General features: G+C 34.7%; 3 protein-coding genes across 4 annotated transcripts in view; 1 reads left to right on the top strand and 2 right to left on the bottom strand.

Moving 5' to 3' along the window:
• Positions 1 to 1,385: 1,385 nt before the first annotated feature.
• On the bottom strand, positions 1,386 to 4,676 carry LOC134272552 (uncharacterized). Its single transcript, XM_062754772.1, has 5 exons — positions 4,463 to 4,676; positions 3,938 to 4,063; positions 3,545 to 3,817; positions 2,390 to 2,540; positions 1,386 to 2,171 (listed from the first exon to the last, which is right to left on the bottom strand). Exons 1-5 carry the CDS (start codon positions 4,674 to 4,676, stop codon positions 1,442 to 1,444), a joined length of 1,494 nt encoding a protein of 497 aa, XP_062610756.1. The 3' UTR covers positions 1,386 to 1,441.
• A 2,670-nt stretch (positions 4,677 to 7,346) lies between these two features.
• On the top strand, positions 7,347 to 9,310 carry LOC134272559 (uncharacterized). Its single transcript, XM_062754782.1, has 3 exons — positions 7,347 to 7,428; positions 7,864 to 8,460; positions 8,638 to 9,310. Exons 2-3 carry the CDS (start codon positions 7,921 to 7,923, stop codon positions 8,947 to 8,949), a joined length of 852 nt encoding a protein of 283 aa, XP_062610766.1. The 5' UTR covers positions 7,347 to 7,428; positions 7,864 to 7,920; the 3' UTR covers positions 8,950 to 9,310.
• Positions 9,129 to 27,840, bottom strand: part of LOC134272558 (prickle planar cell polarity protein 3-B-like) — a 45,203-nt gene continuing 26,491 nt past the window's right edge. For both annotated transcript variants that reach the window (XM_062754780.1, XM_062754781.1), the window contains 4 exons: positions 23,060 to 23,240; positions 12,665 to 12,916; positions 12,316 to 12,519; positions 9,129 to 11,894 (listed from right to left, as the gene is read on the bottom strand). In XM_062754780.1, the coding sequence (XP_062610764.1) occupies positions 10,428 to 11,894; positions 12,316 to 12,519; positions 12,665 to 12,916; positions 23,060 to 23,240 (2,104 nt within the window). In that variant the 3' untranslated portion in view covers positions 9,129 to 10,427. The remainder of the gene's footprint in view (positions 11,895 to 12,315; positions 12,520 to 12,664; positions 12,917 to 23,059; positions 23,241 to 27,840) is intronic.

The following is a 27,840-nucleotide window of genomic DNA, read 5'->3' as shown; positions in this document are numbered from 1 at the left end:
TTTGAAAATTGAATCTTTATGCCTCTTAATGAGTGTCAGACCATGCCAACAATTAGAATACCGCGCGTTATCGCAGTATGATAACAAGTGGCACATGTTATAAGACTGTAGACATTCAAATATAAGAATCCAATGCTTATATTTACATTCTCTAATTTTCTCTCTTCAAAAATAATAATTGTAAATTTTATTATTCTTTCTACTGAATTTGGTGCCTTTCAGACCTGTTGTGCGTAAGGTTCTCAGATCCTCAGGTTCTGAAAATCAGGCATTGAATTATTGAAAATGCTCACAAAAGTGTCTTTGAACTCTCAAAGTAATGTGCTTTTACCTACAATAATTCTTCAAACTTCATTTTAAAAGTTAATCATATAACATAGGGAAATTTAGTAAATCTCAAATAGATTTTCATGCAGGAAATGCGAATAAAAACACCTACTATGCATTTTCCAGATCAGATGTGATGAAAAAACTCAATATAGAATTAAAAATCAAACAGGCTTTCGAAGAAATTGCATAATTTTAACACATATAATATACTTTACTTTCTTCTATTTACTTCGATCATTTTACAAAACATGGTATATATAAAAACATTTCCTATCATTGCATAACACCACAAATCACTTCTTATTTCATATAATGTTAATAAAGATGGATGCTTATGATCAGATTAAAAATACTCAATTTCTTTCAACATGTAATTTTGAAACATTTTTTATGGGACAAAAATTGAGACTTTTAATAAAACCTATCCTGGAAGTGTTAGCACAATCCGTAAGGCCTATTGCACTAAATTGGGAGGTAATACATCCTTACAACCCGTGCGCATGTCATTTGGCCCCAAAGAATTTATTAGCAAAGAATGTATACAAATATATTTTCCAAATTCAAAAAATCATCGCTTCAGAGTTGAAACCCCATATGATACTTAATCGAAACCCCACATGTGCCCCTTTACATGGTGAACAAGCAACTATACTAAATGGCAAAGGAAATGACTTCAAAATTTCAATCGTCAGTATTCCTGGCTTATGTAGCTATATATTCCACTATTACCTGTATGGTATGTACGTCACCCAACTTGTTCAATACTCAAGAGCATACTACATGAGTACGATCAATTTTTAAACCGGGGATGGCTACTGACAAATACATTGACGTTACACAGATATCAACCGCCTTGTTGAAAGCTAGCAGTTTATAATATCGTTAATTAAGACAATTTTTTGTTTTGTATGTAAACTAATAAGTGTTCTAATGTAATGCATATGTAATGCAAATGTAAGTTAAGAAGATAATGTGTATTAGGGTTCTTTTAATTTCATTTTTAATCATAAAAACGCTTTTTATTTTTTATGTAGAGCATCACGTGACTAAGGGAGCTGGATGTATTGGTCAATTGGTTGTACCCTGTGTTCAGATGTAGGACTGGAATATTTTACGCTGCTTGGTCACTGTTGCTCAATGTTGCTTTCTCAGCTTTTTCCTGTTCAACAACATCTTTTACCATCTGAATATTAGCGTAGTTTACTTGAGGTGACGGTTGTACAGTGTCAAAAACATCAACATCTTGGTCACTAGAGTCCAAATCAACAAGATCTCCAGTTTCTATCGTATTGTTATCAGTATTAGGTTCTTCAATTTTGCGTTTGATTCTTCCACCATCGATATTGCTTATGGCGATATCCTCATGAACTTTTGTTGCGTTCGGATGTGGGTATGGCTGAAGAATGTGTCCCCTTTTCAACCTCTCGGCTTGTTCTCGTTTGATGAGAGAGTTGACCAGCAAAACACCATCAACATTCCAGTTATACTCGAATTTCTTATGTTTTGAAGCATCTTGTACCTCTGGTTCCTCTGTTCTTTGTAAATTGTCTTGTTTGGGGGAAGGATGAAGATGCCAAGCGTTCAATTCCATTCGTAGACGAATTAGGTCAGCCTCGCTTTGAGCTCCGAGAAGGTTTGCCAATTCTCCAGGTTTGTAACTTTGAATAGGAAAATTATGGACGTTCCAACTAGGTGGCATAATGGCGTGGAGCGGTCCCCGTGGTAGCTGTGCCATTGAAGACGATATCTCTTCAGACTCAATGATATCACGTGGTTTTTCAACCTCTGGCGTTTCTGAACTGACCTCTGATTTGTCTGCAGAGGGGAGTTTTTCAATCGAGCTTTGAAAAAAAAATACGAAATTTAAGCTTACTTTATTTGAAAAAATTGGGAACAAAGGTTAAGGAGGAACTTCTTTTATGTAAATATGTAAAATTAAAATTACGGTGGGTTAATTACTAGAACTTTGGGTATCAAGAAACTATCAAGAGTATACTGGTACAACTCCGTTATGAGATTATAAGGACAAAAATATTTTCTACAGGAAGTTTCTACTCACGTCGACTCAAGGCGCCGTGCCTGACATTTTCTCCATGGACGCCGTTTGTAACAGGCATAAGATATCATGAAAACAAACAACAGGAAGAGAGTGGAGCAAATGATGGTGGTTGCGATTCCCTCTGGTTTATCTATAAAACTTCTGGGATCAACTGTTAATTTAATTAGACATCACATGGCAGTTGATCAGATAAGTTAAAAACAAAAGGTCAATGGGCCACAACGCTCACCTGAGTAACTTTGGCCCTGCTGCTCTTCCGCAGATTAACCTTCCCCCTGTATTACATATTGTGGCCCCATCTTACCACCCAGCCGCCACATCCTTTTTCCGGGGCTCATGATTTTAACAATTTAGAATCTACACTACCCAGGATGTTTTCACACGGTTTTTCTGGCCCACCGGTTCTTGGAAAGATTTTTCCAATATATATTTCAATGTAAAACTTATTGTGGACCTGCCCTAGGCCTGCCCTCGGGGGTCATGATTTGAATAATTTTGAATCTACACTATACACTATACCACAGGATGTCTCCATGCACCTAATTTTCAACTTTACTGGATCACTGGTTCTCGGGAAAAAGATTTTTAATGACCCTATTGTATTTCAATTTTTTCTTGATTATCCACCCTTGTAAGTAGGATGGACCCTTCATTTTAACAATTCTAACTCCCCCTTAACCAAGAATGCTGTTTGTCAACTTTGCATGGTTAAAGTTGACACTTGGTTCTTGAGTTGAAAAATGTGAAAAGTTTACAAGTGCACGGACGGACGACGGACAACGAGTGATCAGAAAAGCTCACAAGAGCTTTTAATTCAGCTGAGCTAAAAATTTCGAAAAGTGAAGAATCATTCATTAAAACTTGAATAATCAATACTTTTAAACAAGGCTTAGGGGTTTTCTTAAGCTTGCTAGGAGACCCCATGCGTAATTACATGTAGTTAAAATATCAGCATCTTGACTGTATTTCACTTGAAAGAATGGTCTTGGGGGGTGTTAAAATTATGCTCTGAACAAACTTTTTCTAATCTGATACCACTTATATACTTATATACAATATCGTTTTATAGATTCATAAAGGTATACACATTAGATATACTATAGTAATCACATTAGCATTTCCTTTGCCCCCCCCCCCCTTTACACGTGATCTCACCGTCTACGCATGTCAGCGGTCCTATGGTTAAGTACCCGTCAGATGCTGTCTGTGACATTCTAATCACCACCCTTGTTACCGGCAGGACACTGCTGTCTGTTAGATAGCCACTATCTTCCCTCAACTCTGTATCTTCTATTTCACAGTTGCATTTCATGGAGGGATCTGCGCAAGTACCAGTCAGTCCGCATGCGCAATGCTTGCGTTGCATATCAGCATCTCCCCAATAGTATTGCATTACTGAGTCACGTGATTCCCACTTTGAAAAAGCTCCTACAAAAGTAAACGTCTGTCTTAAGAATAAGATAGGCTACACAAGAGATTTTTCGGGTTTTGTTTGATAGAAGATTTATGTGTGATATGATATCTTTTCGAATAATATAATTTACATACTCTGTAAAATTAGTTTGGACTGATTACACTCATATTTAATGTACTGCAGGCAACTTGACGTCATGGTTAAAGCATCCTCAATATTATCCATCGTGACAGAATACTGCGGCTGCACGTCGGCATACCCTGATATTCAAACCAAAGAAGAAAAAAATAACGTTGTTCGCATTTTTTTCTTTTGATAAAATTCATTTACTCAAGTGCATGGTTTGGGACTGCCAAATAAGTTCGACATATCAATGGTAGATACCAAAGTTTAACTGTATTTATGCAATGATTCATGTATTCATTCAGGAGTGTTTTTCAATTAAAGTCAATTTGCCAAGGAGTATTTGAAGTGAAATGCATTTTATGCTATAAAATTCAGATATTCCAAACTTGGCAATAATGTTTAATAACATTCATTATCTTGGAACCAAGAATATTTGCAGCTCTCTCTATTGTATACATTCAAATTGAGAAATTTATTTTCTTTTTTACACCTGTTGGTTTAGTTTTTTATGTATTTGTTTTTCTCAGCCTTACAACTGTTGATAGCATATCCCACGTGCAGTCTTGCAGTGACGTCATGTTTGAACACCATCTGTGCAGGAATAGACGTCATATCACAGTACACAGAAAACACGTTCCCGTCATTCTTGGGATCCACGTCGAAGGTGGCGCTTTTTGCGTGTCCACGTACTCTCCATTCTTCACAGTTTCGCCAAGTTGCCGCTACAATTGCTAAAAATAGATGCATATATTCGAAAGTTAAAACTTGAAAACCAAGAAACAACTTGCGATTTCAACAAAGTTTATCAAAAGATTTAGATTGCATTTCTCCGAAAATATATATAATATCTTTAGTTTCCTAGCAGATATATAATTGAACATGGCAGCTGGCTCGATTTGTTACCTGGATAAATAATTTCAGGGCTTTAACAGATTAACAACTACTGGTTTTATTACCAAAGACGATTTTCAGGAGGAAATATTGAATCGTATGGCCTAATTTATTATCGATTAATGAATTTTATTTAGAAAAAATGCGAATGACATCACCGAAATTCCCTCAAGATTAATCTAAGATTTAAAAGAATACATATTACTCTACATGTATATTTAGAAAACAAGCAAGTATTTACATACAGGAAATAAGTACATGCCTAAATAGTACTCACTTTGTGTAATCCACAGCAATACATATATAAAGTCTATCATTTTCACTCAGAACTTATGGCATCAGTAAAAGTGCCTAAAAATGTCCCACGCACGGCAACGAATAAAAATTCGCAACCCTTGAGAAAAGTTCACTAAAAAAGCCAAGAGTATGCTAAAAGGGACTTTATTTGAAAACTTTTGTAGCAGCAAGCCATTTGAAATGCATTGTACAGTCTATAATACATGTAGCCATTCATTACTTTTCTAACATTGAAAAGGTATTAACGGCTACCCATGGACATTTTATAAGGTTGTTTAACCATGAGAAAAAGCGGAAGTCATATATTTGCTTGAAATGAACTTTTAGTGAATACAATAACAGGACTGGAAGTATAGCAGAGTAAATAAATAAAGCAATTGCTGAAGTCGTTTGTATTGTTCACTTTATATAAGTTCGCTAGTTCTTAGAAAGAACCCATGAACCCATATACATGCATGTATAGTATAAAACTCCTTGATTGGACATGGCTTCAAATGCATGTATATCATGTTTGTTTCTTTCTTTTTAATTTTTTTTAAAGATCTCATCCATTTACTTTAGTAACTTAAACGATTAAACAAACTATCACAGATTTTTTTTAAACAAAATACTTGTATGATACTAGTATACATGTTCATCTTCCTTATTAGGTTCCTTGTATTTTTTGTCAAATTTAAATAAAACATTCCGCCTACGTGAAGATACCAATGTAAAGTGTTAATTTAAATGAAAAGTGATTTTAAAAAACCCCACTGATTGCTGGCATCTATAAAACACAGTAAGGACGTCCTCCTTTTTCCTTTCCTTATGATGAGGAAATAATAAAGACGAAAAAGATCGTTTGTGTTATATCTGAAAAACATGGCGATCTCCTGCGGTAAGTTTATTTTATTCGGCCTTACACGGACATTTAGTATTTTGTTTTTGTTTAAAGATAAAGGAATGTTTTAATATCATTAAAAAGGTTGCTAGGGTAAATACCGGACATTGATAACTGATAAAAAGGACACTGAGATACTCCGAGAAAGTATTCTGCACTCAAAAAAAGTTGTGAAACAAATCGTTTATTAAGTTTTTTTTTGTATTTGGATTGACGAAAACATTGTAAGCTTCACAATCGCTAAATGATATTAAGGACCAAGCAGTACTAATATAGAACTAACATTGCATCTCTTCGGAAATGCTGAGTAAAACAAGTTTCACTACACACATGTAATTTACTGAACAAAATGAAAATACATGCATTGGTCCATGGAGCATAGTAATAACTTACATGTATAATTATACTTTTATGTAATCTTATCAGATATCAATAAACTCTCTACTTTATAGTTTCTTTTGTGCCGTACGAAACAAACCACAAAAGTAAAACAGAAGAGAAGGGGGGATCAGACCTGAAGGAAGCAATTTCAGTTGGGGGGAACCTAAAATTTCTTGACAAGCAAACAAAAGGTCATCAGACGTTATTACTGAGGGGGCCACTGACATATAGTAGCTATGTTTTCTATAGTATTATGTATATCGGCAAAATTAGGGGGGGGGGTGACCCCATCCCCCCGGTTCCTATGGCCCTGTAAATCAAACAGACATGCATATAACTCGATGCTTAAAAAATGCTCACAATCAATGTCAAGTCTTAATAATCTAATGAAGCTCTGTTAACATTAATTTACAATCAGCAAGTCGTATTCCCATCATGGTGTCGAATGTAACCATTATTTGTATCTAGTATTAGACCCTCTTATTTATTTTTCTATATAAAGGGTTTTCTTCTAAATTGAAAAGATGTAACTTTGACCCCTCCTCCCACCACCACCACTACCACCACCACCAACCAACCAAAAAAGTTTAATATAAAATAAGTCAAACTGCCCTTGTGGTATATAACTGAATGAGGAATGGTCCCAAGCATCTGAGATATCTAGTAATCTGTGTGTTAACATTTGATTTAATAGTTCGTATTGCTAATTTACTATCTACTTCAGATTTGTGTTATCACTAAATATTATACTGTTTGTAGCGACTAGTATGATCGCCACATTTGCCGCTGGTGTCGTATTTGGTTGCTTTCTGTTCTTGGCAACGACCGTCCTTCTTTGCAAATTCAAGCAAGTATTCTTCTATTTTAGGATTCAAATTCTTGATGCAAACAAAGTTATTAATTCAAAGATTATTAGATTTGTATGTTAAATTGTTTTTATATACTATAATATTTTTAAAAAATAATTTCTATAGAGCAAACTGGATTAAGAAGATTTTAAAACAACTACCTGTCGGGTTTAAGGATGACGGCGAAGCAAAATATGAAAAGGTAAAATGAGAAATTCATTGGTTCTATATATATAGATAGTTAACATGCATAGAAAATGTCAAAGCTTGTGATTTTGGATCACCAAACCTTGTCATTGTAAATGTGAGGATGATAAATTTTGATCGCACTAGAGAGTCCTTCCTGTTGAAGACTTTGAGGCAAAGTAGCTCTTTATCTTCGTTTTTTCCCACCTGCTTTTCTTAACTAGACAAAATCTAGCTTGAATAGTTACACGTTTCAAATTCATTAATAAGTTAAAGTTTGTATGTAAAATACTCTAAGGGCTTGAAGTAATTCGATTAATAAAACTTCAACCTGTAAGGGGCCAAAACCACTGGCACTTGTTTCATATATGGGGTACCCCCCTACTGCCCCATATACGAAACAAGTGCCTGTGATCAAAACAGGTTTTACCGCTGTTGTCTCTTTTTTCAGAGAAAAACGTACACGCTTCGAAGCCCCGAACCCATTCCTTCCGACTCTCCTGTCCTCATGAGGAGAAAGCAGACGACAGATTCAACATCAACAGAGAACACCCATGTTACCCTGCAATCCATGTATTCGACTCCACGCGACGTGAGGAAACTCATGGATGCTGAAGAACAAAGTCACCTGAAGCTTCAGTCCTTGTATTCAGCACCACGTGATCTTATTCCAGCTAATGCTCGAAGTAGTTGTCTTGAGCAACTTGGGCTAGAAGATTACATGCTTAAGCCCGAAGAAACCAATTTTTCTCCTACAAGCCAAACTGCGACCGATCCATGTTCAAAAAATACAGACGAAGAAGAATACCCATACAGTTTTGTTCGAAGTTTCGCTGGAAGAAACCTCAGTCAGTTTTCAGATTCACCAGCTGAAAACGAAAATAAATCACGGTCAGAATCGAGACTTGATTCCAATAATATTTTCAATCCTGTCGATGAACAAAGCTTGTCGGCAAACAGAAGATACAGACGATCGACGTGTCCAGACCTCGGAGAAATCGGACCTTATCAAGTAGACTCCCGTGCACACAATGCGATTCTATCAAGAGTTTGTATTCTATTTATTCTATGTATTTTGATTTTTGAATGCTGATTTGGAAAATGCTAGTATCATCACATAATCTGCATAATTTGATGAGGTAGAAATTTAAAGATTTTTACATACATGTACATATAATTATACTGGTTGACTTTTTGGTTCTAACATCTGGGATTTCTATTCCAGAATTCTCAAACAGGACCGATACATCTCTCAAAAGAAAGAGCTAATTCTCAACATTCAGAGGAACCATTTTATCATACTTTGGAAATCGTACATCCATACCCTAATCCCGCCCTAGAGACAATCCTGAGCACTAACAGGACATCCGGTTACTCCCAGAATTCCTCGCGTTCTAGTTCCGGTAACAGTGACACGTTTTCTAAAAGGTATTCGAGAAGTCTTTCCGAGAATATATTGAATGAATGTCCATTTTTGAGTGTGAACTTTGAAAACGTTTTTCAAGAGTCAAGAAGACCTAAAACAACGACCTTATGAATACAGTGTACATAATACTAGTATTTCTTATTTCCTTGTATGAATTGGGACGTTATTTCCAAAGCAGAACAGGGGTTATTTGGACCTCTTAATATATTTGCACTTTAAAATCTTTTGTTGAGTGATATAAAAGAAAGTTTTAGAACTTACTTGAATAAAATGAACAGCACATATAAATGTAAGGTTTGCTAGATGTTTATTTGCGATCTCTGCCCTAATATATGTACAAAACGATAGTAAATAAACTTGAACAAACATATAAAAGGCACAAAGCATTGCATGAATTGACAATTGGTGACACAAATTCAGATAGTAAATGTACTGCAAAAACAAAATTATTAATAAAGAAATCTGTTCTTTCTTTCATGTACTCTTATATTTTTAGCAGACATAATATTCAAATTAAACTATTTCAGGAATTCCAGATCTAAAAATCATATGCATTTATTGAAAAAAAATTGGACATGTTACATACATGTGCAAATATTTCCTACTGTCCCAAATAACATCAACTGCCTCCCCCCCATTTTTTTCATGATTTCACTATTCTATCAACAGATTAAATATCTAAGAACGATTTTGAATAGAATGTACTTTTGTAGTTGCAGTTTGTGCCACCAAATGCTTTTAAAAAATGGAACACAGATTTAAAATGGCTGCCAATTTCTCAAACTGAATATCACATATCAACAAGATAATTGTAGTATTGCTCCTTGAAAATTTTTAAAAAAGTATAACAAATCCTAAATCCTACCAAGATTAAAATGTGAACAAATAAAAATTATCTGTCTTCATGTAAGGACATTATAAAAAATTTCAGCAACCAAATACAAGTACAGATGTAAAGAACCATGATATTCTAAACCAATATCATATATCAACTTAATAAATAGAAACTGGAAGGCCTCTGTTAACAAGATGTCAGTTTACAATAAGGTGCCAGCCATTTACGACAAGGAACTAATCATACCTACATTATAAACATTAGTCCTATAGGAAAACTGAGTAAGTTACTTAAGAGAATAAATAAAAGTATCACTGGTCAATATATTACATGACCACACCCAATCACAACCTTTGACCTCGGATTGACAGCTGAATATAAATACTGGGTAGAATCACTTATTTATCTGCAGACTCCACACACAGACAGACATACAGGTACATATTTATATATAAACTACACAGACTGATCAACATTGACAATAATTATAACACAACATGGAATATAACAATACAGCACTAGACTGGTTCTCAACAGTGGAAAAACTAAACTGGTACCAGGCCCTTATAAAGTGCACACAAAAAATCACTTTCTGAACACAGAATTTAAATGATTTCACATGAAATATCATAATTAATGATTGTCAAGAGCTTTAAACAGATTTACACTGAGGCAGTTAACAAGTTTGTCAAGCTTGGTACCAGATTTGTTGCACAAACAAATAAATAACATAGACTGGTCACTATGTACAGTGTTAGGATATTACACATTGCTTCTGTTTCACTCTGTGTCGACCCGTCATCCTCTGTCGCATTGCACTATTAGCTCCCAGTGAGATACTCATATCGTCAACATACGATATTCTGGTGCCCAGGCCTCTTTCGTCATAGTAATAATCGTCCGAATCACTAGAACTAGAGCAAGTGCTACAATAATCATCATCGTCACGATAATTGTTTGAATCAGACCAGTGACCTTGACCTGGGTCACGCCTGGATATTCTATCACCTCTACGCCTGCCATGACGACGACTGTGTGCCCTCTCTGAAGGCCGACCTTCAAAACTTTGGCTTCTGGGATAGTCCGACACTTGAAGAGGAACTCTTCCCGAGGGTGGTCTATTTATGGGATTCATTCTCACATTGTCTGGTAATGGAGGTAAACCATTGTTTACATTTTGGGGTGAAGTATTTAATCGTCCATTTTGTTGTGGTGCTGGTACATTTTGCGGTGAAGTATTCACACAGTTATATCGTAACTCTGGAAACGATCTCGCAGACTCTGGATTTCCATTTCCTAACACGCGATCCACAGGTCTAATAGAACGATATTCCTGTGATTGCTGTGATTTATTCGTACGCTTCATACTTCTATTTGGCACATCATACATGCATGGTAACTCCTCATATTCGTGATATCGAGAATTTAAATTTTTCTCTGATCCCGACCGACTCCTGCTTTGAGAGTTCATTTTTCCACTTTCCTCTATGGGACTAGACTGAGGATCCTTTGAAAGATCTGGCATGGAGAACTGGGAGAGCCTCTTTTTGAGTTTGGCTTCATGTGGAATAGGAAGAGCGTCAACAAGACTATCCACGTTCAGTTCGTAATTCGCACTACACTGACCTTGAGAATTTTGAGATCGCGAAGTGTCGTACATGCCTGGTGCATACACCTCGCTATTGCTACTCGTAGCGTAACCTTGGTCACGCTCTGATGATGGCAGACTGTCCGATAGTGAATACTGTTGTCGTAATGCTTCCTGCATTCCCATGGTTCCTTGTTCCTGTAATGCGTGACTTACGGGAGAACCTAATCTCATACTATTTATATCATGAACGTAATCTTCTGGTCTCCTAGGTGTTTGTGTTTGCATGGAAGCCGCTCGACTGCAGGCGGCAGAACAATAAATCACACCGTGCTTGGGTAGAAATGGTTGTCCAAGCAAAGACTTTTGACAAGTATGACACTTAAAGCAACGTTCAGTAGCATGCCAGTGTTGACCTTCGTGGGTCATTTGTCCTTGATCCACTCCTATATGTTCACCACAAGTGTCACAGTATTCTGCGTACATCCGCTCAAAACACACACAGCAGTATGGCCGACCCTCCTTCATGATGTATCTCTGACCGCCTAATTGTCTATCACACTCAAAACAACAGAAATGTTTCATATGCCAGCTTCTACCCTCTGCCTCTGTGCACTCGTCAGCAAAAATTATCTATTAAAAAAAAAAAGAATATGTGTTCAGAAAAAAAACCCCTCATTAATAGAAATATTTAAGAAATGAATTTATAAAGTTTATTTAAATGTCAAATTCAAGAATTCCCATTGAGAGGGCAAAAAGTAATTTAAATCAAACAAATTTAATTCACCAGAGTAAAATATGTGACACAAATTATGACTTATTTACACTTTCTCAATACCCTTTAAATTCCTTATTATTAATACCTCATATAAATCAATCAAAAATGTTCAATACATATAATTTTTTAAAGTAAATAATTGCTTACATATGAGGTTAATATGGTACGTAACAAGGTTTAATTAATTACATTCTACATGTCAACCTAACTTTAAAAAGTAATTGACAATAACTGCTGCTCCCCCACCCCCTCTCAGTGCACTGACTACCCCCTCACCTCATCACAGGCTCCACAGCGTGGCTTTATCAGCTCAGCATGATGTCGTCCACAGTACAGAAACTCGTCCTTGAAGAAGTAAATCAGGTCCACCAGAAGCTCGTCACAGGTCATACAGGTGAAACATGAGGGGTGCCAGATTTTGTCATGCCCCGCTCTGGTGGCAAAAACAGCCATGGACCCACCAGAAATCATTTGCTGACACTGTCAATAAAAAGACATAATTATTTAAGAGGCAATTTACAGTATGTAATAACATTTTAAGGGGGGAAATGCTACTTTGTTGTTAGCAAATTCTCCAAGAGTTATTCCTCTTGTCACTGCTATAAGCACCTTAGTGTCTTCTCACCTTGGAGCAAATGACCCCCTGCATGGTAAGGGGTAAGGGTCTGACACTGCCCCTTCCCAGGGCCTCCCGTTTCCTCTGCACACTAAACATCCGTAGCTCCCTCTTTTCTTCTTCTGTGAGGGTGTTACAGTACCGGACCTCATTGTCATGGGGAGGTAACTGCTGCAGTAGCTGACGGACTCGGTACTTCTCACCCACACTGTTCAGAAATGGCACCTTGTCTTCTGGCAGGGAGGAAAAATACTGGTGAACCTACGGACAAGAAATTTGAAATTAATTAAATATGCAGATACATGTATTTTTTTTGTTAAGTTAATAAATTGCACCTGCTTACAAGGAAAAATGTTGGTGAAACTATAGACAAAAAATTAAAGATCATTATACAAATGCACTTTTTTTTTTTAAATACCTGTTTATAATAGATTTATGATTCTTAAAGTCTCAACTGTATTCAGGGACAATAAAATCTGGGAGTAATAGGGTGTAAATAAACATAAGTATCCCTCTCCCCTGGAAGACACAAAAAGGGATACCAGTAATTTTCCCCCAAATCAGACTGTAATCTATATATTTCTTGACTATATATTGATCAATCACTACATTTGTACAACAAAAATCCATCATCTCGAACCATAAAATAATTTTTTTTCTGCATCAACAATCATATCTGCCAAATGTTCAAAAAAGCACAGCTGTGTGTAATTTTTTTTATTTAAATAAAACATTCAAGGAGGGTATCTGATGACTCACCCCTCCCACACCAAACTTTTTCCTTCATATTTGCCCGATATCATATTACCTTAGTTTGACCAAAGAGAAAAAGATTGGTTTTCAATGTACAATTAACTTTACAGATTTCAAAAATCTTGCTAGTGACAGATTTCCTTTATGAACTGCATTCCTTTTATAACAGTTTACATCTGTTGCCAAATAATGTGTCAACACCATGTAATTTTAATATTCAATGGTAGCAAAATATATAACTCCAATAAGGACAATTCCCTGCAATAATTACAAGCCATTCAAGAAATTCTTTTTATGAATTTTTAATATTCTGCACACGATTTCCCTCCACCCAACAAAAAAGACGACAATGTAGCCTTTTATTCTTTTGACATAACCTATCTAGGTGAAATAATTAATGTCAGTGATTTAGGAGGAAAATTGATAATTAGATAGCTGTCACATCATGTAAGGTCCATAAAATGGGTCTGTCCATCCAAGCAACAGGAACAAAGTGAAGATTAAAGGTGTGTAAAAATAGGTGTCCCTCTAAGGAATATTCAAAAAGAAATATCAATATGTATCTTGTAGAGAGGAGAAAGATTGTAGAAGGGAATTTAGGGTCATCATTTGTGGGTGGAATCTATGTAGCAATTTTTATGAACCTTGTAGAATTTCCTTTCCTTAAAGATAAGGAAAAGGTTAAACAAATTCACAACCTCACAAATAACAGGGCACAATGATTCATTGAAACTTACTTTTTTTACAGTCTTGCTATCTGCCATGCCAGGAGTTAATAAAACTTATCTAAGTAAGTCAGGGCTAATTTCCCTAAAAGATGCTACCATATTTAAATATACACATGCACACACTTCTTAGAGATGGGCACTTGAAAACAAATGCTACCATATTTAAATATACATATGCACACACTTCTTAGAGATGGGCACTTGAAAACAAATTTCCACCAAAAAAAGGGAAAAAAATAAAGCCTGATGATTGATTGATTGAAAGAAAGAATCAGCAACTTTGATGCCAAAATTTCTGGCAATTTACACCCTCTAGTCAATGTTGCTGTGGAGCTTTAATCAAAGAGTAATTAGTGAATGCCAGCAAGAGCACACAAGATGCTCACTTCTAATACACAAAACAAATGTTTCTTGCTCTTCAACAGTTAAAGGTTTACATCTCTGTGTAGTTTCCTTCCACAAAAAATTATGAGATGCCGTAATGTTTGCTCGAAATTGTCAGCCCGCAGTTGTAATTTACATTCCACAGATGACAGTCATTGTGTGAAAATCATGTCTTTATCAGTTAGTTCGAACTCTTGTTTAAAGAACTTCAACATATGTTTTAAAAGAAGTGAAAAAAAAAAGAACTGAAGTTATGTAATTTTTCACTGCATTTATCCAAACTTTCAATTCTATGTAACACAGTTACTCAGGCAAGATTTAATTCACTTATATGCTCAATAAAATATAATGATATCCTTCAAGTCTATCTGATAATCTAGTAATTAGTAAAGGCAAGAAGATGCACTTTCTTAATTTATGATGCCTAATATCTCAGTTTTTGTCACGATTAATTATCAAATAGAGATGTACAATACTGATATATATGTATATAATTATAATGATAAACAGATGAAGTGCCTATAAAATAATCTGATTCATGGCTGTCCAATCTTTTAAGTTCATGGGCTCATCTTCTGTGAGTAATATTGATCATTTTTTATCTTCTGAGCAAACCACATAGAAAATATGAAAAATATGATTCAAATCTTTAACAAGAAATGAATGCGTAAAAAAAATTGCGATTAGAATCTACCATCCAATATCAGCATCGAGAAAAAGCAAGAGTATCATGCATGAACATTAAAAAAAAAAATCACCCTTCCCAATTCCCGGTGGAATAAAAAATCTTGAAGAGACTTGGAAAATACAACTTCTGACAATATCCCATATCACATGCTCCCTATTGCTCATGCCATTTTCAGACCTTGCCTGCATAAATCATTTCTATAATTTTTCTACCACATTGAACTTCTGCTTGAGAGTGTAATAAAAAATGGATCCATGCTCCACTATGGAATTTTATTGCTCCCTTCAATATTCTCAGTTTTTTTTTTTTGCCTTTTAGTCGGCTGCGTATATTTCTCGTAAATTTAGCTATATCAATGACAAGGCATTAAGCAAGGACTATAGGCTGTCATATCAGATGGCTGAACGTGAACTCGCACAAACAATTGCTTATGCTGCGATTACTGAATTTTAATTAACCAAATATCTAAATCTCTTTGGATTAAATCTTAATTTGATTCCTGAATAGCGGGGAAAAAAGAGGAGTTGAAATGATTCATGGGCACTCTAAACTGCACTATTTCATACATGTGTAATGTAATGCTCCACTTTAAAATCCGTTCTGAATTCATTCTACAAAACTCACTGCATGGGACTGTGTTTCATACGTATGTTTTCTTTGCATTTATAAATGTTCTGCATGTAATGAAGCTGATGTTACATAAAATCCTTTTTCCCTGAGACCTGATCAGAAACAGAATTCTAGTTTCACCCTACATAGTGTTTTTATTAGTATCATCACAGCCTGGGACTTTACAGGAACAAAAGTATTCCAGTCATGATCTCTTACGTAGTTAGAGGGAATAAAAAATCAGTACCTTATCATAATGTTTCATAAATCAAAGGTTTCATTCTCTTATTTTGAAAAAAAAAATCCAAAAACTATATTTGAACTAATGAAATGGATCATCTTGATATTGGACTTTGATTTCTGGAAATTAGCAACTGACGCTTGTCCAATAATTCTTATTGAGTAAATGACAAGATGAAAAATGATTGTTCTGAAATACTGCATTCAAAATATTTGTGGAACATTTGGTTCCCAGGCAAAAAAATCTAATAGATTTTAATAAAATAATTATTTACAAGTGTCAGATTCAATGCCAGAAATATCACCCTCCTTGTGTAAAGAAACGGCATTGATTTTAAAATTAGACTGCAAACAGACATATCTGTCAAACCAATCTAATATTGCTCTTTATGCATTTAATTAAATATGATTGGTCAATATTTAAACCCGTGAAATGATGGTGGTAGAAAGCTCATCAGTAATTACCACTTGAATTTTTTTTTCATACCTAGGGATTAACGATCTAAAATTGTTTAAACTGTGGAACAGTAGTCCCAAAATTTGTAATCAATAATGCACTGTGCACTTCCATGCTCAATCTGTCATTTTGCACTCAAGCAAAAGGGAAAATGACATTGACCTCTCAGGTTCAAACATTACGCTGCACTACGCAACATGGAGATATTGTGTTGAGACAACATTGTAATATTTTCATTTTCTATTTTATAACATGGCTGTTTAAAGTGCAGCAATAGTCTTTATTACCATCTAGTCATTATCACAGTCATCTAAAAGTCATGCAAAATTTTGTGACCATTTTGTACTTTACTTATAGTGCTAGTGTGTTTCTAGTGTACTATTTTTGGTAAAAAGGAGTTCTTCAGGGGTCACTGATCATTATTCACTGTTCCCAGTACTATGTCTTTTGTAAAACACTGTATCTATAAATATTGAACATGAGACTTCTGTAAACTTAACAAAGCAAACAAATCAATCTTAGCTATCCCACTGAAAAGTGATATATCTAAAGGTTTTTTTTTCTTCTGTCTGAACAGTTCCCATTACACTTTGAGAGCCCGCGGGATCATTTCTTTTTTTTCTTTTGTGAAGTATCTTGAAAAGGCAAAACAAGAGGTTAAAACTTTGTATCAAGAATTCTGTTTGATTGCTAAGATCTTGAAGGTGTGTCAACTTTTCTGAATCAGCTGTTGGGACATTTGTTTACATAAAATTAATTCATGTTTTGATGAGAAAAAGGAAAATGTTATCCAAAGGGAGATAACATTTACTCCTTGTCTCCCTTTTTTGAAGATGTCAATAAATCAAGTAACAATATGTACTGTAAAAACTTTTTTCTAAACAAGGTCAAAGCTGGGTGCTAACACCTCAAAGTTTAACAAATTCAATTTTTCTAAGGGCACTTAAACATCTATTGGAAGTTTAATTTTTAATGGTACTTTAAATTTTCTGTAATCCACCTTGAGTGTAGATGAGAGTAGCCATCTGTAGACCAATATTTAGAAAGTTACACACAGCAAGTCAACATTTCTATAACCCGATTAGGTGTAACTAATTTAATTTCAGTCTCAAATATCAAAGGTTTCGACTTGAGATCAAATGATCCACCAAATCACAATGCACTGTAGACTTCAAAGTGAAACACTTTCTTTTGTTGAAATAAATTGAAAGTAACATGACACTCTTGAGCCAATGAAAACAGAGAGAGAAATTGAGTTTAATGCTTGAAATATTAGCCGTTGCCATGTTTGTAGAAAATGTAACCATTTTAAAGAATGAAAAGAAATTGTCAATATCAAACTGACAACTGAATGTTTAACTACTAATTAATATTTGGAGGAGAGAAAAACATCTTATGACTCATTTTACACATTTTAAAAATGTACATCTTATGACTCATTTTACACATTTTAAAAATGTACATGGATTCAGAAAAAATGTATCAACAATAAATAAATAACACTTTAATTAAAAAAAAAAGAAGAACTTCATTAATAACTAATCCTTTTTACCAAACTTTATATTCATTCCATCCCTATATTTCCAAAAACTGAAAGGTAAAATATCCACAAGACTCAATCAAATTGCAGACACCATTTCTAGGAAATCATTTGAATAATTTGACAATACAAGAATCTACATTTTACTCTCCTGTGTTTGGAGGGATAAAAGGTGCTGCAGCAGTAAACTGACCATAAAAGAACTGTTGTATTTGAAGTCTTTGTTTATGAGTGGTCAAGGAGCTGCTTCTTTATGTATTTAAAAAAAAAAGATTACGCAGACCAGCTTCCTCTATCCTGTGATCATATGGCCAGCTTATAATGAAAGCCACTGAATTTTCTCATGGAAAAAGAATGCTTTTGATCCCTTCCTCCATTAAACTGATAAAAGGGAAAGATTAAAACAATACAACCCCACTAAAAACAGGTGCCCTTAAACCAAAAAAGAACGATAAAATGATAGAGTACACTTTATTTCAGAGAATTCCTGGAAATTAAAATTCTTCAAACAGATGAAATTTTAAGCATCTATCAAACCACTAACACTGGTTGCTAATGACTCTAGCACTTAGGTGCACACAGTGGGGTCAAAGAGGCCCCATGATATAAATTCTGATCCTGGTCTAAGGCACCATAAATCCTATCTGATAATTTATAATCTACTTGATTGACTCTCATGATTGGGTGCAAATTTAGTAATAAGAGAACTGCACTGGAGGAGGAGGAAATGGTGTAAACTTGTTGACATGCTTGTCTAATATTGAAATTCTCACAAAAATCAAATACATGAACTGTATACTGGGAAATTTTTGACACACTTCCCCCTTTCATTTCCACCCCTTTTGCACTACTCACTTCCTGGGCAAATTTAAAACATAGCAAATTCAAAGAACACAATTAAATAAAAAACAAAAAAGAATTATGACTTGACTAATTTTAAACGACCGGGGCAATTATTTGCAAGTGTAACAGGGTGAAAATTAAATTTGGGGTGAAAATAACCCTGTATACAGTACTTGGTTTTGAAAATCACACATTATACACTGTTATATATACAGATTGTTCTCTCTGGTGGACAACCTATGAGATGCAAGATATTAAAAAAGTTTTTAAAAAATACCTTGCTTTACAATGCCTCCTATTAATTCTATTTAGTTAGAATTTCTCAGTTTATTATACACCATTATGCGATTCTTGCAGACATCTGCAACTTTATTTCTTGAACTTCTCTGAGACACAAAATGGATATACATGTATAGTCAAAGAAAATATCTAGGGAAAATAATGTGTGCTAATCTTTGAAGGCTGTGCAACTCTACATACATTACAAACTTTTACACATTTTGAAAAACATATGAAGCAGCACTTCTGTAACAAAGAGAAAACTGTCAGGAACAACAATGATAAACCTTTATCATATGTGGTGCCATTAAGAAATTTCCAGAAAAGTTCTCTCATGGGAGAGTGGGGAATAAAGCAGTACTCATTGTTTTACATATAACCTCAAGAGAGAGAGATGCTCCATGTGTGTTTGAGAGAGAGAGAGAGAGAAAATCAATCCCATTTTGCTTAGAACTTGATTGACAGATGTGACTGTCTACCAAAGATTGATTTAAACTGAAATACCCCATCATAAAGCAGAATTACAGCACCTTTCCATCATAAGAACTTGGTGATATATGTACTTCTTAACATGTTGGATTTATATAGTTTTCATCTCTGTCATGTCTAAAGGTTACCCCAAAAAATGTCAATAAAGCAAGAAAAACTTCTCAAAGCACCATAAAGCCAGCTGGAAACGTAAATTCACAATATGCCATTATGTTCCAAAAAGTGGGTTCTGAACTGCAACTTCAAATTGAAACACACTAAATGTATTACTCCTAACCGCTTTTGAATGGAAAATAAATTTGGATATCTCCGAAATGCTTGTCTATAAATACCCCTTTCTAGTTGTATATTAACATTGCAGTATAGATTTAAATGTTGTGGTGGATATAAAATCTAATGCAAATCATCACACAGATGCAAAATTTAAAAGTTCAATGCGTTGATTGTTCAAACATATTTCTTGACTCTCTGAGAACATTGCACTCATTTAAACATAAAAGCCTAAAAAAAATGATGGATCAGGCTCAAGAAGGTATCTTCTAAATATATACAATATACACTGTACTTATAGGCATTCTCCTTTTCCACAACATAGTTGAAAAGTGACTAACAAAATTCAATATCTCAGCTATCACATCAATAAATTAGAACCATTTGGGTAATATAATATAAAGTAACAAAATTAAGATTTTCAGCAAGCCTCAGTTTTGATTGCTAAGCTTGAAGACAGATATTCTCAAACATGAAAAGGCATATGTAAATTCAATTATCTCCTTTCAAAGCCCAAATGAGTGATCTTACATAATTTGAAAAATTGCATGTTCAGGTATTGTTAAATTATGGACTGAAAGTGATGAAAAGAGATTATACAAAGCTTCTTTAATCTGCAATGAGGGGAATTTATTTCAATGAAATTCAGTGATCTAGAAAACGTGCAACTGCAGGCCTCCATTCTTCACAACATATTTAGACAGATTCTGACAAGATTACTTCTCCGACGCAGCTAAAAAATGGTATCTAAAGCATATAATACCTGATAAATGTTATTTTGAAGATGTATAATACATTGCCTGCAATATCAGCTGAGGATTGGACAAAAAAGATGCCCGATTAAATCTCGAGGCATCATTCTGTAACATTTTAATCAATGCTTTACGTTGGAGCTCTCAAGATTTCTATCTGAACACTCTCTCTGATCATCTGTTTGTATGCAAAATTATCACTCACAATATATCTATTGTTGTGTTTTACTGCTAACCTTTAACAAGCAGAGAATGTGCATCCATGGTTTTTCTGTGTGCAATAACCTTCTTGCTCTTGGTGCAAAATGAGTTTTGAGCAGTAAGCAAATTTTTCAGAATTTCCTATTCAGCGAATATATAAATAGAAAGTAACAATGGAAACTTGTAACATGGTAACATCTGCATTAGAAGATTTTTATCAAATTCCATTCCTTTTCCATGCCAAAGTCTCATTAAACTGACAAAAGGCACAAGACAAATTACAATTATCCTGAAAAAAAAAAATGGGAATGAGAAACAAATACTGAACTGTTGCTGCCTCCCTAAACAACACAGACATTGTTATAGGGGGATCCTAACATACACAGAAAATTTATATCTTCTAACTGAACTTCAAATCATAAAGCTATCAAGATTATTAAACCACACAAAATTCTTATACATGTACACATATAATTCTTAGACCTTATTAGCAAACATTAATAAATATTGTAGTTACCAGGTATATCATAATACAGCAGAACTTCATCATTGCAGAACTTCATCATTATATGATTGTGTTGTCCACATTTTCAGTACAACACAGTGCATGTATAACTTTCATGAAAGATGTTTCAATTTAAAAGGTAATTCATTATTCATGACTTCAGTTAAACAAAATTGACTGTACAGTACTTATTTCTTATTACCTTGAGCCTATGGTATAGATAAAAAAAACTTGACAAACAGATTATCAAAAATAATTTTGTTTAAAAATCTATTTACCTAGAGACTTTTAGAAAATATTTAAAAGAATCTTTATTCAAATATTCAATGATGAAAAATATCACTGAGGATATTAAAAATGAAGATATGCATCAGTGCCACAATCCCACCATAGTACAGATAAGCAACAAGTCTACCAGATGTCAGAGAAGAAAATGAATGGTCAAGCTTGTCGGACACCGCCATTAAACGGTGAGGATGGGGGGTTACTGCCCTATAAATCCACCACCGTGGTATCCTAGCTTCATTATACGCCATTATAAATCACCATCATTTGTCAGGCTTTATGAGGTGACAAGATACTGTTTATTTTGCCTCTTGACTCTTTAGATTCATCATTTCTCTTGTTTGTTTGTTTTTTTTTAAAGAAGTATATACTTTTCCTGTATGATTTAAATTTTGTGCTTCACCATTAGATGGACAGGACTTACTGAGACCTTTAACACCAAAGGCCTTTCATCACAGATAATTGTTTCAGCCAATATTTGAATATGAATTTATTCCCCCCCCCTCCCCTGAATTTTGTGATCTTATTTAAGACATATTACATTTTAAGAATTAATTTACAAATTATATGGGCATACTCAATTTTTGACTGAGAAAAACTTGAAATGGATCATTAAAAAAATACACTGCATAACATTTAAAACCCTTTCTTCGATCATAAAACCTAAAAATTTTATGATCAAAAATCAACAAATTTTGCACTGCAAATCCTCAACAGATAAATCATTGCCCTCCAAAATTTCTAACCCCCCTGAAGTATTCTAGTCCCCCAATGATCAGAAAGATAGAACCGCTGATAAACTTAACGAACATCTACCATCATAAACCAACAGGTGCAAGGATTTGAACAACAGCAATATTTTGAAAATATGATGCATTTTTCATCTTTCATAGCATATAAACATGTCGTGTTGTAATAATTCCCACCACACTGTGTAAATTTTAATGAGTTTGTTTGGAGAGCTTTGCCAACATATGCAGTTAAGAAACAGCATCTCAAAACTGTAAAATCTCTCTCTGACTAAATTCCAAAGAATACATCTGTATCAGAAAGAGCATTTTTGTTACTTGTAATATTGCATGGTCACTGAAAGTGTCAGCATATCTGCATTCTTCACTGGCACAGATTTCATCCATTATTAAAAATACAACTCACAAACTGATGTAAAACATATTTATATAAAAAATAATTGCCAACTATTTCACTTCCTAATTTGATGTGGGACATACAAGAAAAACTGCCTCCTATTTCACTTTGTACTCTGTACATTAGAGCTGTTAATTTTCAAGAGTCCATATAAATGAAGAAATCTAATTCCTATTACAAGAAGATGAATGTCACCTCCCCCCTCCATGGGTGACCTTGACCCCACATGACCTACCTGTTCTGGCTTAAGTCCGGGTGGTACCCAGGCGTACTCCTCCAGCGGGCAGCCACTGTCATCGTCAGAGGTGGAGTTCCTCTTGGGGTCGTGATTTAGCCGGGTCAGACTCCTGTCATGGTCACTTTGACTGGTCATATCATGGGCTTCTGGGGCACATTTACAATGCTTGCAAATTTTTCTGTAAAAGAAAATTATTTCTTCGGCATATACATAATAACCCATGCATGCAAGAAAAGTGCTTTGTGATTGATATAGAACTAAGTTCACAAGATCACAGAATTCAAACTAAAACCTTTGAAAATCCCCTAAGGTTTTTTTCTGAAAGAAAAAAAGGGAAAATTTACCTGTGAATGTGACCTTTATCAACCTCTATATTAAACCATACGACTAAAAAATGTATCCCAGTACACTTGCAAACTTAATCTATATAATTATGACAGCAAGGGGTGCATAAAAGCAGTCTGCCCAGAAATTACACCAAGCAAAGCCAGTGACCTGTGACTTGTTAATGGTCAACAACTCATGCATGCCAACATAAAGCCGGAGCAGGTGCGAAAAAATACACATTCTGGCCAATTATTCGGACATTCACATACTAGCTTGATAACTACTGGTAACCTATATGTGGTATAAGAACAGAGGGATGTTTTGGTTTGTTCCCATCTCGCCTTAAAGGCCGGGGCCCGGATATAAAAGGCAGCCAATCGAAAAATGTTGGGGAAATTCAACTTTCTATGCAGCTTTCAGATTTGAGAAGCATTTTTGAGAAAATATGCTTTTTTTGATCATATTAAATTCTAATTTTTGGCATGGAAGCAGCCACCTTGATTGTGAATAAAGTGTCCATCTTTCATAGTTGAAAAAAAATTATATCTTGAGTAATTTAGGAATAAAGTTCTGAAGCTGCACTGAATTTTGAATTTCTTCTCAGTGATTGACAAAGTAGGCGGAGATAACCAGTGTTTTGTTTACACAGGAAGTGGCTGTAGCCATGTGCTGCAGCACATGCTCTGCGTGGTATTACTATACTATAAATAGTTTTCACTAGTGATTTTTATAATTTATAGAGAAAAAATGACTGAAAAACATTTTATTTTGTCAATGAATAGTAAATACACAGGTTTTGAAAAATAAACACACATGTACAGTTACTGTATTAATATTTTTTCATACAAACCTTAGGTGAACAAGTGATAAGATAGCTCAACTAATATATTTAAGTATATTCCAGTCACTTAATTATATGAAAATAAAATATTCACAAGTCAAAAGAAATATTTTAACACAGGTTTGAGTTCCTAATCACTCCCACATATGTCCCATGTATGGCTGATCATTGGGATTAGGTAGCCAATGTCTCACAACGGTCACAACACATTTTGGCATAAGGTCCCTCCTGTGATAAATGTAATTTTTTCTCCGCGGATCCTGTCGTAGGGCATTTCTTTTCTTCTGAATATATCTCGGATCCTTCCATACATTTCTATGGAACAACATAGTCCAGAATCTTTTGTATTTGTCCTTTCTCCTCTGAGAATTACTTCTGTTTGGTGCCTCCGGATCCTCTAACCACCACATTTGTCGGTTGGTTTCCGATGTTATGCATGGACGGCATAGACAATGGATACATTCCTCTTCTTCATCGTTCTGATTTATAACAAAATCAGCAACATCATCATTGTTCTGCTCCTCCTGGACCTGGTTTACATTGTCTTCAGTTGGAACCTCATTGAATTCCCACTCATGGTGTGCAAATAGATGGCGTATTGTTTCTCTCTGAGTTTCTGTTACTTCAATAGCTAAAATAGATTTCTCTTCTGTTTCCTCCATGTTGTGCTCAGCAAATGCCAAGATGGCTACACATTTACACATGTAACACTGGAAAGCCCAACCATTTCAAAAGGACCATACGGGATACATTTAATACTTACATGCAGAAAGAGAAACAAACCACATATGTGTGCATAGAGCTGCACAAATGTATTATAATGTTTAACATACTCTTCATTATCATTATTTTTTAATTAAAATGTTTTAAGATAGATAAATTTTAAAAAGAACTTTATTAGGAAACCCTAATGTGCCTCTGCATCTCTGCAGTGAAAGGTCAGATTATGTCATTGTCAGATGCTAGATCAGGATTTTGGCGGGGAAGTGCTAACTACAGATAGGATTAGGTGTCAAGTCTGACCATTTTTATGTGAGGGGTGTCAAGATTGCATATACATAGCTTCTTGGATGTAGATATCTAAAAATTAAGTTGTTTTTTTTTTAAATGTTAAAAAAAAAATACAGGCTTTTTATAAAGTGTTCATATATGCAATTCAGCATCATTTGTTGAGTTAAAGAAAAAAATTATGCATGTTTGTAAACCAACGCCCCTTTATAAAGAATAATAGTATATTCCAAGAATTAGTATCTTGTACATTTATTTGTAAAAACCAAAAACCTCAAAACAAAGATAGCGAATGAAAGTGAATATGTCTAGTCCACCGAAAAAACGAAAGAGAACACCAAGTTTCAGAATTGAATTATCGGGAGATGAAAGTAAGAAAACCAGTGTTTTGGAAAATTTGCAAAAACTAAGGAGTGAATTAGAGGGCAAACTGAACAAACATGTTGGAAATCTACAAGTCATTGAATATCTCTTTTCTCTTTGGAGTGAGAAAAGAAATGAGGAACACGACATCCAAAATGATGTTGCACAGTCTGCCCAAGAAAAATCTCCAGCTCCTAGTCCTTACATAAAAGTTCAGAAAAAGGATGTAAATCAAAAACTCTTCTTGTGTGCTGAAGAATCTTTGAGGAGACTGGTGGAAATTGCAGAATACCATGGTCAAAATTGTTCGAGGAATTTAAAAATGAAGAAAGTGCTACAAAGAGGACATGTAATGTCAACCAAATTTCAATGCGAGGAAGAGGGGTGTAAGCATACGTTTCTGTGGTCATCATCTCCTTATTTGCCCAATAATGAATATTTGGTAAATAACCGTGTCAACCATTCTTTATTATGCAGCGGGATGCTTCCATCACACTACACTAGATTTGCCGATGGAGCAGGTATTGGAAAAATATCAAAACAGGATAGGCAAAAGTTTTTTAATCAATCTAAAAAACACATTCAAAAGGAGTATGAAGACTCCATCTACACAGCAACTCTGGAGGAAGTGGCATCATATGAAGATCTCGAAAGTATAAATATAATGACTGATGCACGACATGGCTGGCGCAAAAATGCCAAAGATTCCAGTGTAGTTGCTATTGGGGACAATACGCACAAAGTTTTATCATGTCAACACATAACAAAATCTGATGATCAAGTGTCACAATGGCATGAAAAACTCGGAACGGAAAGAATATACCAACATTTGAAAGATCAAAATGTAGCTGTAGGAATTCATACTCATGACAGGAATCTGTCGATTAATAAATATATCCGTGAGGAATGTGAGTCTACAAATCAAAATGACACCTGGCATGCAGTCAAATCAGTTAAGTCCTCTTTGAAAAAAGTATCTTCTGGGCCAGCATATCTTGAGGGGAAAACCTGGTCATCTCAACTTGATGACAAAGTGGAGCCAGTGTGCACTCACTTTCACTGGGCCATTAGAAACTGTGATGAAGATACCGCAAAACTTCAAGCACATCTATTGAACATAGTAGAACATTACAAGAACAATCACTCAAATTGTCATTCGTCCTCCAGGTGCAAAATGGATCCTAACTATGAAATATCTCGGAAAGTTATTTCTAACCCGTGTGCCGAGAAGTTATTGCTAGGAGTCGTAAAAAATTCTATTGTTTATAAGCATCCACAGGATTACATTTTATGTCATGATACATTTTATGTTGAAAGCTTCAACAATGTCATGAATGTATACCAGGACAAAAGAATATCATTTTCTGACGACATGTACAGAGCAAGATCCAATTTGGCCGTATGTCATTGGAATGAAAACGTGGACAGAGATTATACATCTGTTTGGAGACCAAACCACCGAATGCCAAGAAGTGCTAAGGGTAAAAAGAACTACAAAAAATTAACTTTCTCATTTAGGAAAAATATTTGGACACGATATGTGAAGAGTGTCTTCAAAGCTAAAAGAAGAAACTGATGTTATTGATTTTATTTGAAGGAGACGTGTAAATATCCCAAATTGTAAGAACTTTAAATCAAACTCCATTATTTACATGTAATTAGTTTGAAACTTTTGTCCTGATTATCTGCAAAATCTTAACTGTTTATACACTGCATTTATGTGTTAATAAGTAAATGTTGTATACTTAATTAAACTTGAATAATTAGAGATTTGCAGTACACGCAGATTTTACTTCTTTATTTATATTTACACACAAAATGAAATGGAATTCCCACTGTTGGTTATTTGTAAACAAAGCTGACTCAGCTCAGTGCAGTTCTTATCAGCAGCCCTGACAGTGATGGAGATAAGCACCGCCTATTTTACCAGGTGGCAAAAAATCTAGGTCGCCCCCGGCCTTTAACTGTAAAATTTAGCATTCCCATTTCGCCTTAGTAAGCTCTCAGGTGAATTAAGGTGATGAAGATTTAATATATTTAGCATAAAGTATTTTTTTAAAAAATACTTGGTATTACATCTATTATTTCATTCACTGTATTCATGAATTCCTGTTAACTGGTAAATTCAATCTAAAATTTTTTATCATTTAAATTTTTATTTCAACCCAGTGATAATATCTACAAATACTAAAATTCCCATTTCGCCTTAGTACTTTTAAACTTTTTCTTACCCGAATTA

This window comes from Saccostrea cucullata, unplaced genomic scaffold (assembly GCF_032062105.1).
Source record: "Saccostrea cucullata isolate Sc308-1 unplaced genomic scaffold, CSIRO_AGI_Scuc_v1 ctg158, whole genome shotgun sequence".
NCBI classification, from domain to species: Eukaryota; Metazoa; Mollusca; class Bivalvia; order Ostreida; family Ostreidae; genus Saccostrea; species Saccostrea cuccullata.
Note: the sequence above shows the minus strand (reverse complement) of the source record. Positions and strands in the feature narration are given on the sequence as shown.

Excerpts from the sequence above, each read along its gene's own strand:
- LOC134272552 (XM_062754772.1), bottom strand. The coding sequence starts at position 4,676 with ATGCATCTATTTTTAGCAATTGTAGCGGCAACTTGGCGAAACTGTGAA. Across the intron at positions 4,064-4,462 it reads GGGATATGCTATCAACAGTT|GGTATGCCGACGTGCAGCCG; the intron begins GTAAGGCTGAGA and ends TTTGAATATCAG. Across the intron at positions 3,818-3,937 it reads GTCCAAACTAATTTTACAGA|GAGCTTTTTCAAAGTGGGAA; the intron begins GTATGTAAATTA and ends TTACTTTTGTAG.
- LOC134272559 (XM_062754782.1), top strand. The coding sequence starts at position 7,921 with ATGAGGAGAAAGCAGACGACAGATTCAACATCAACAGAGAACACCCAT. Across the intron at positions 8,461-8,637 it reads ACAATGCGATTCTATCAAGA|AATTCTCAAACAGGACCGAT; the intron begins GTTTGTATTCTA and ends TTTCTATTCCAG.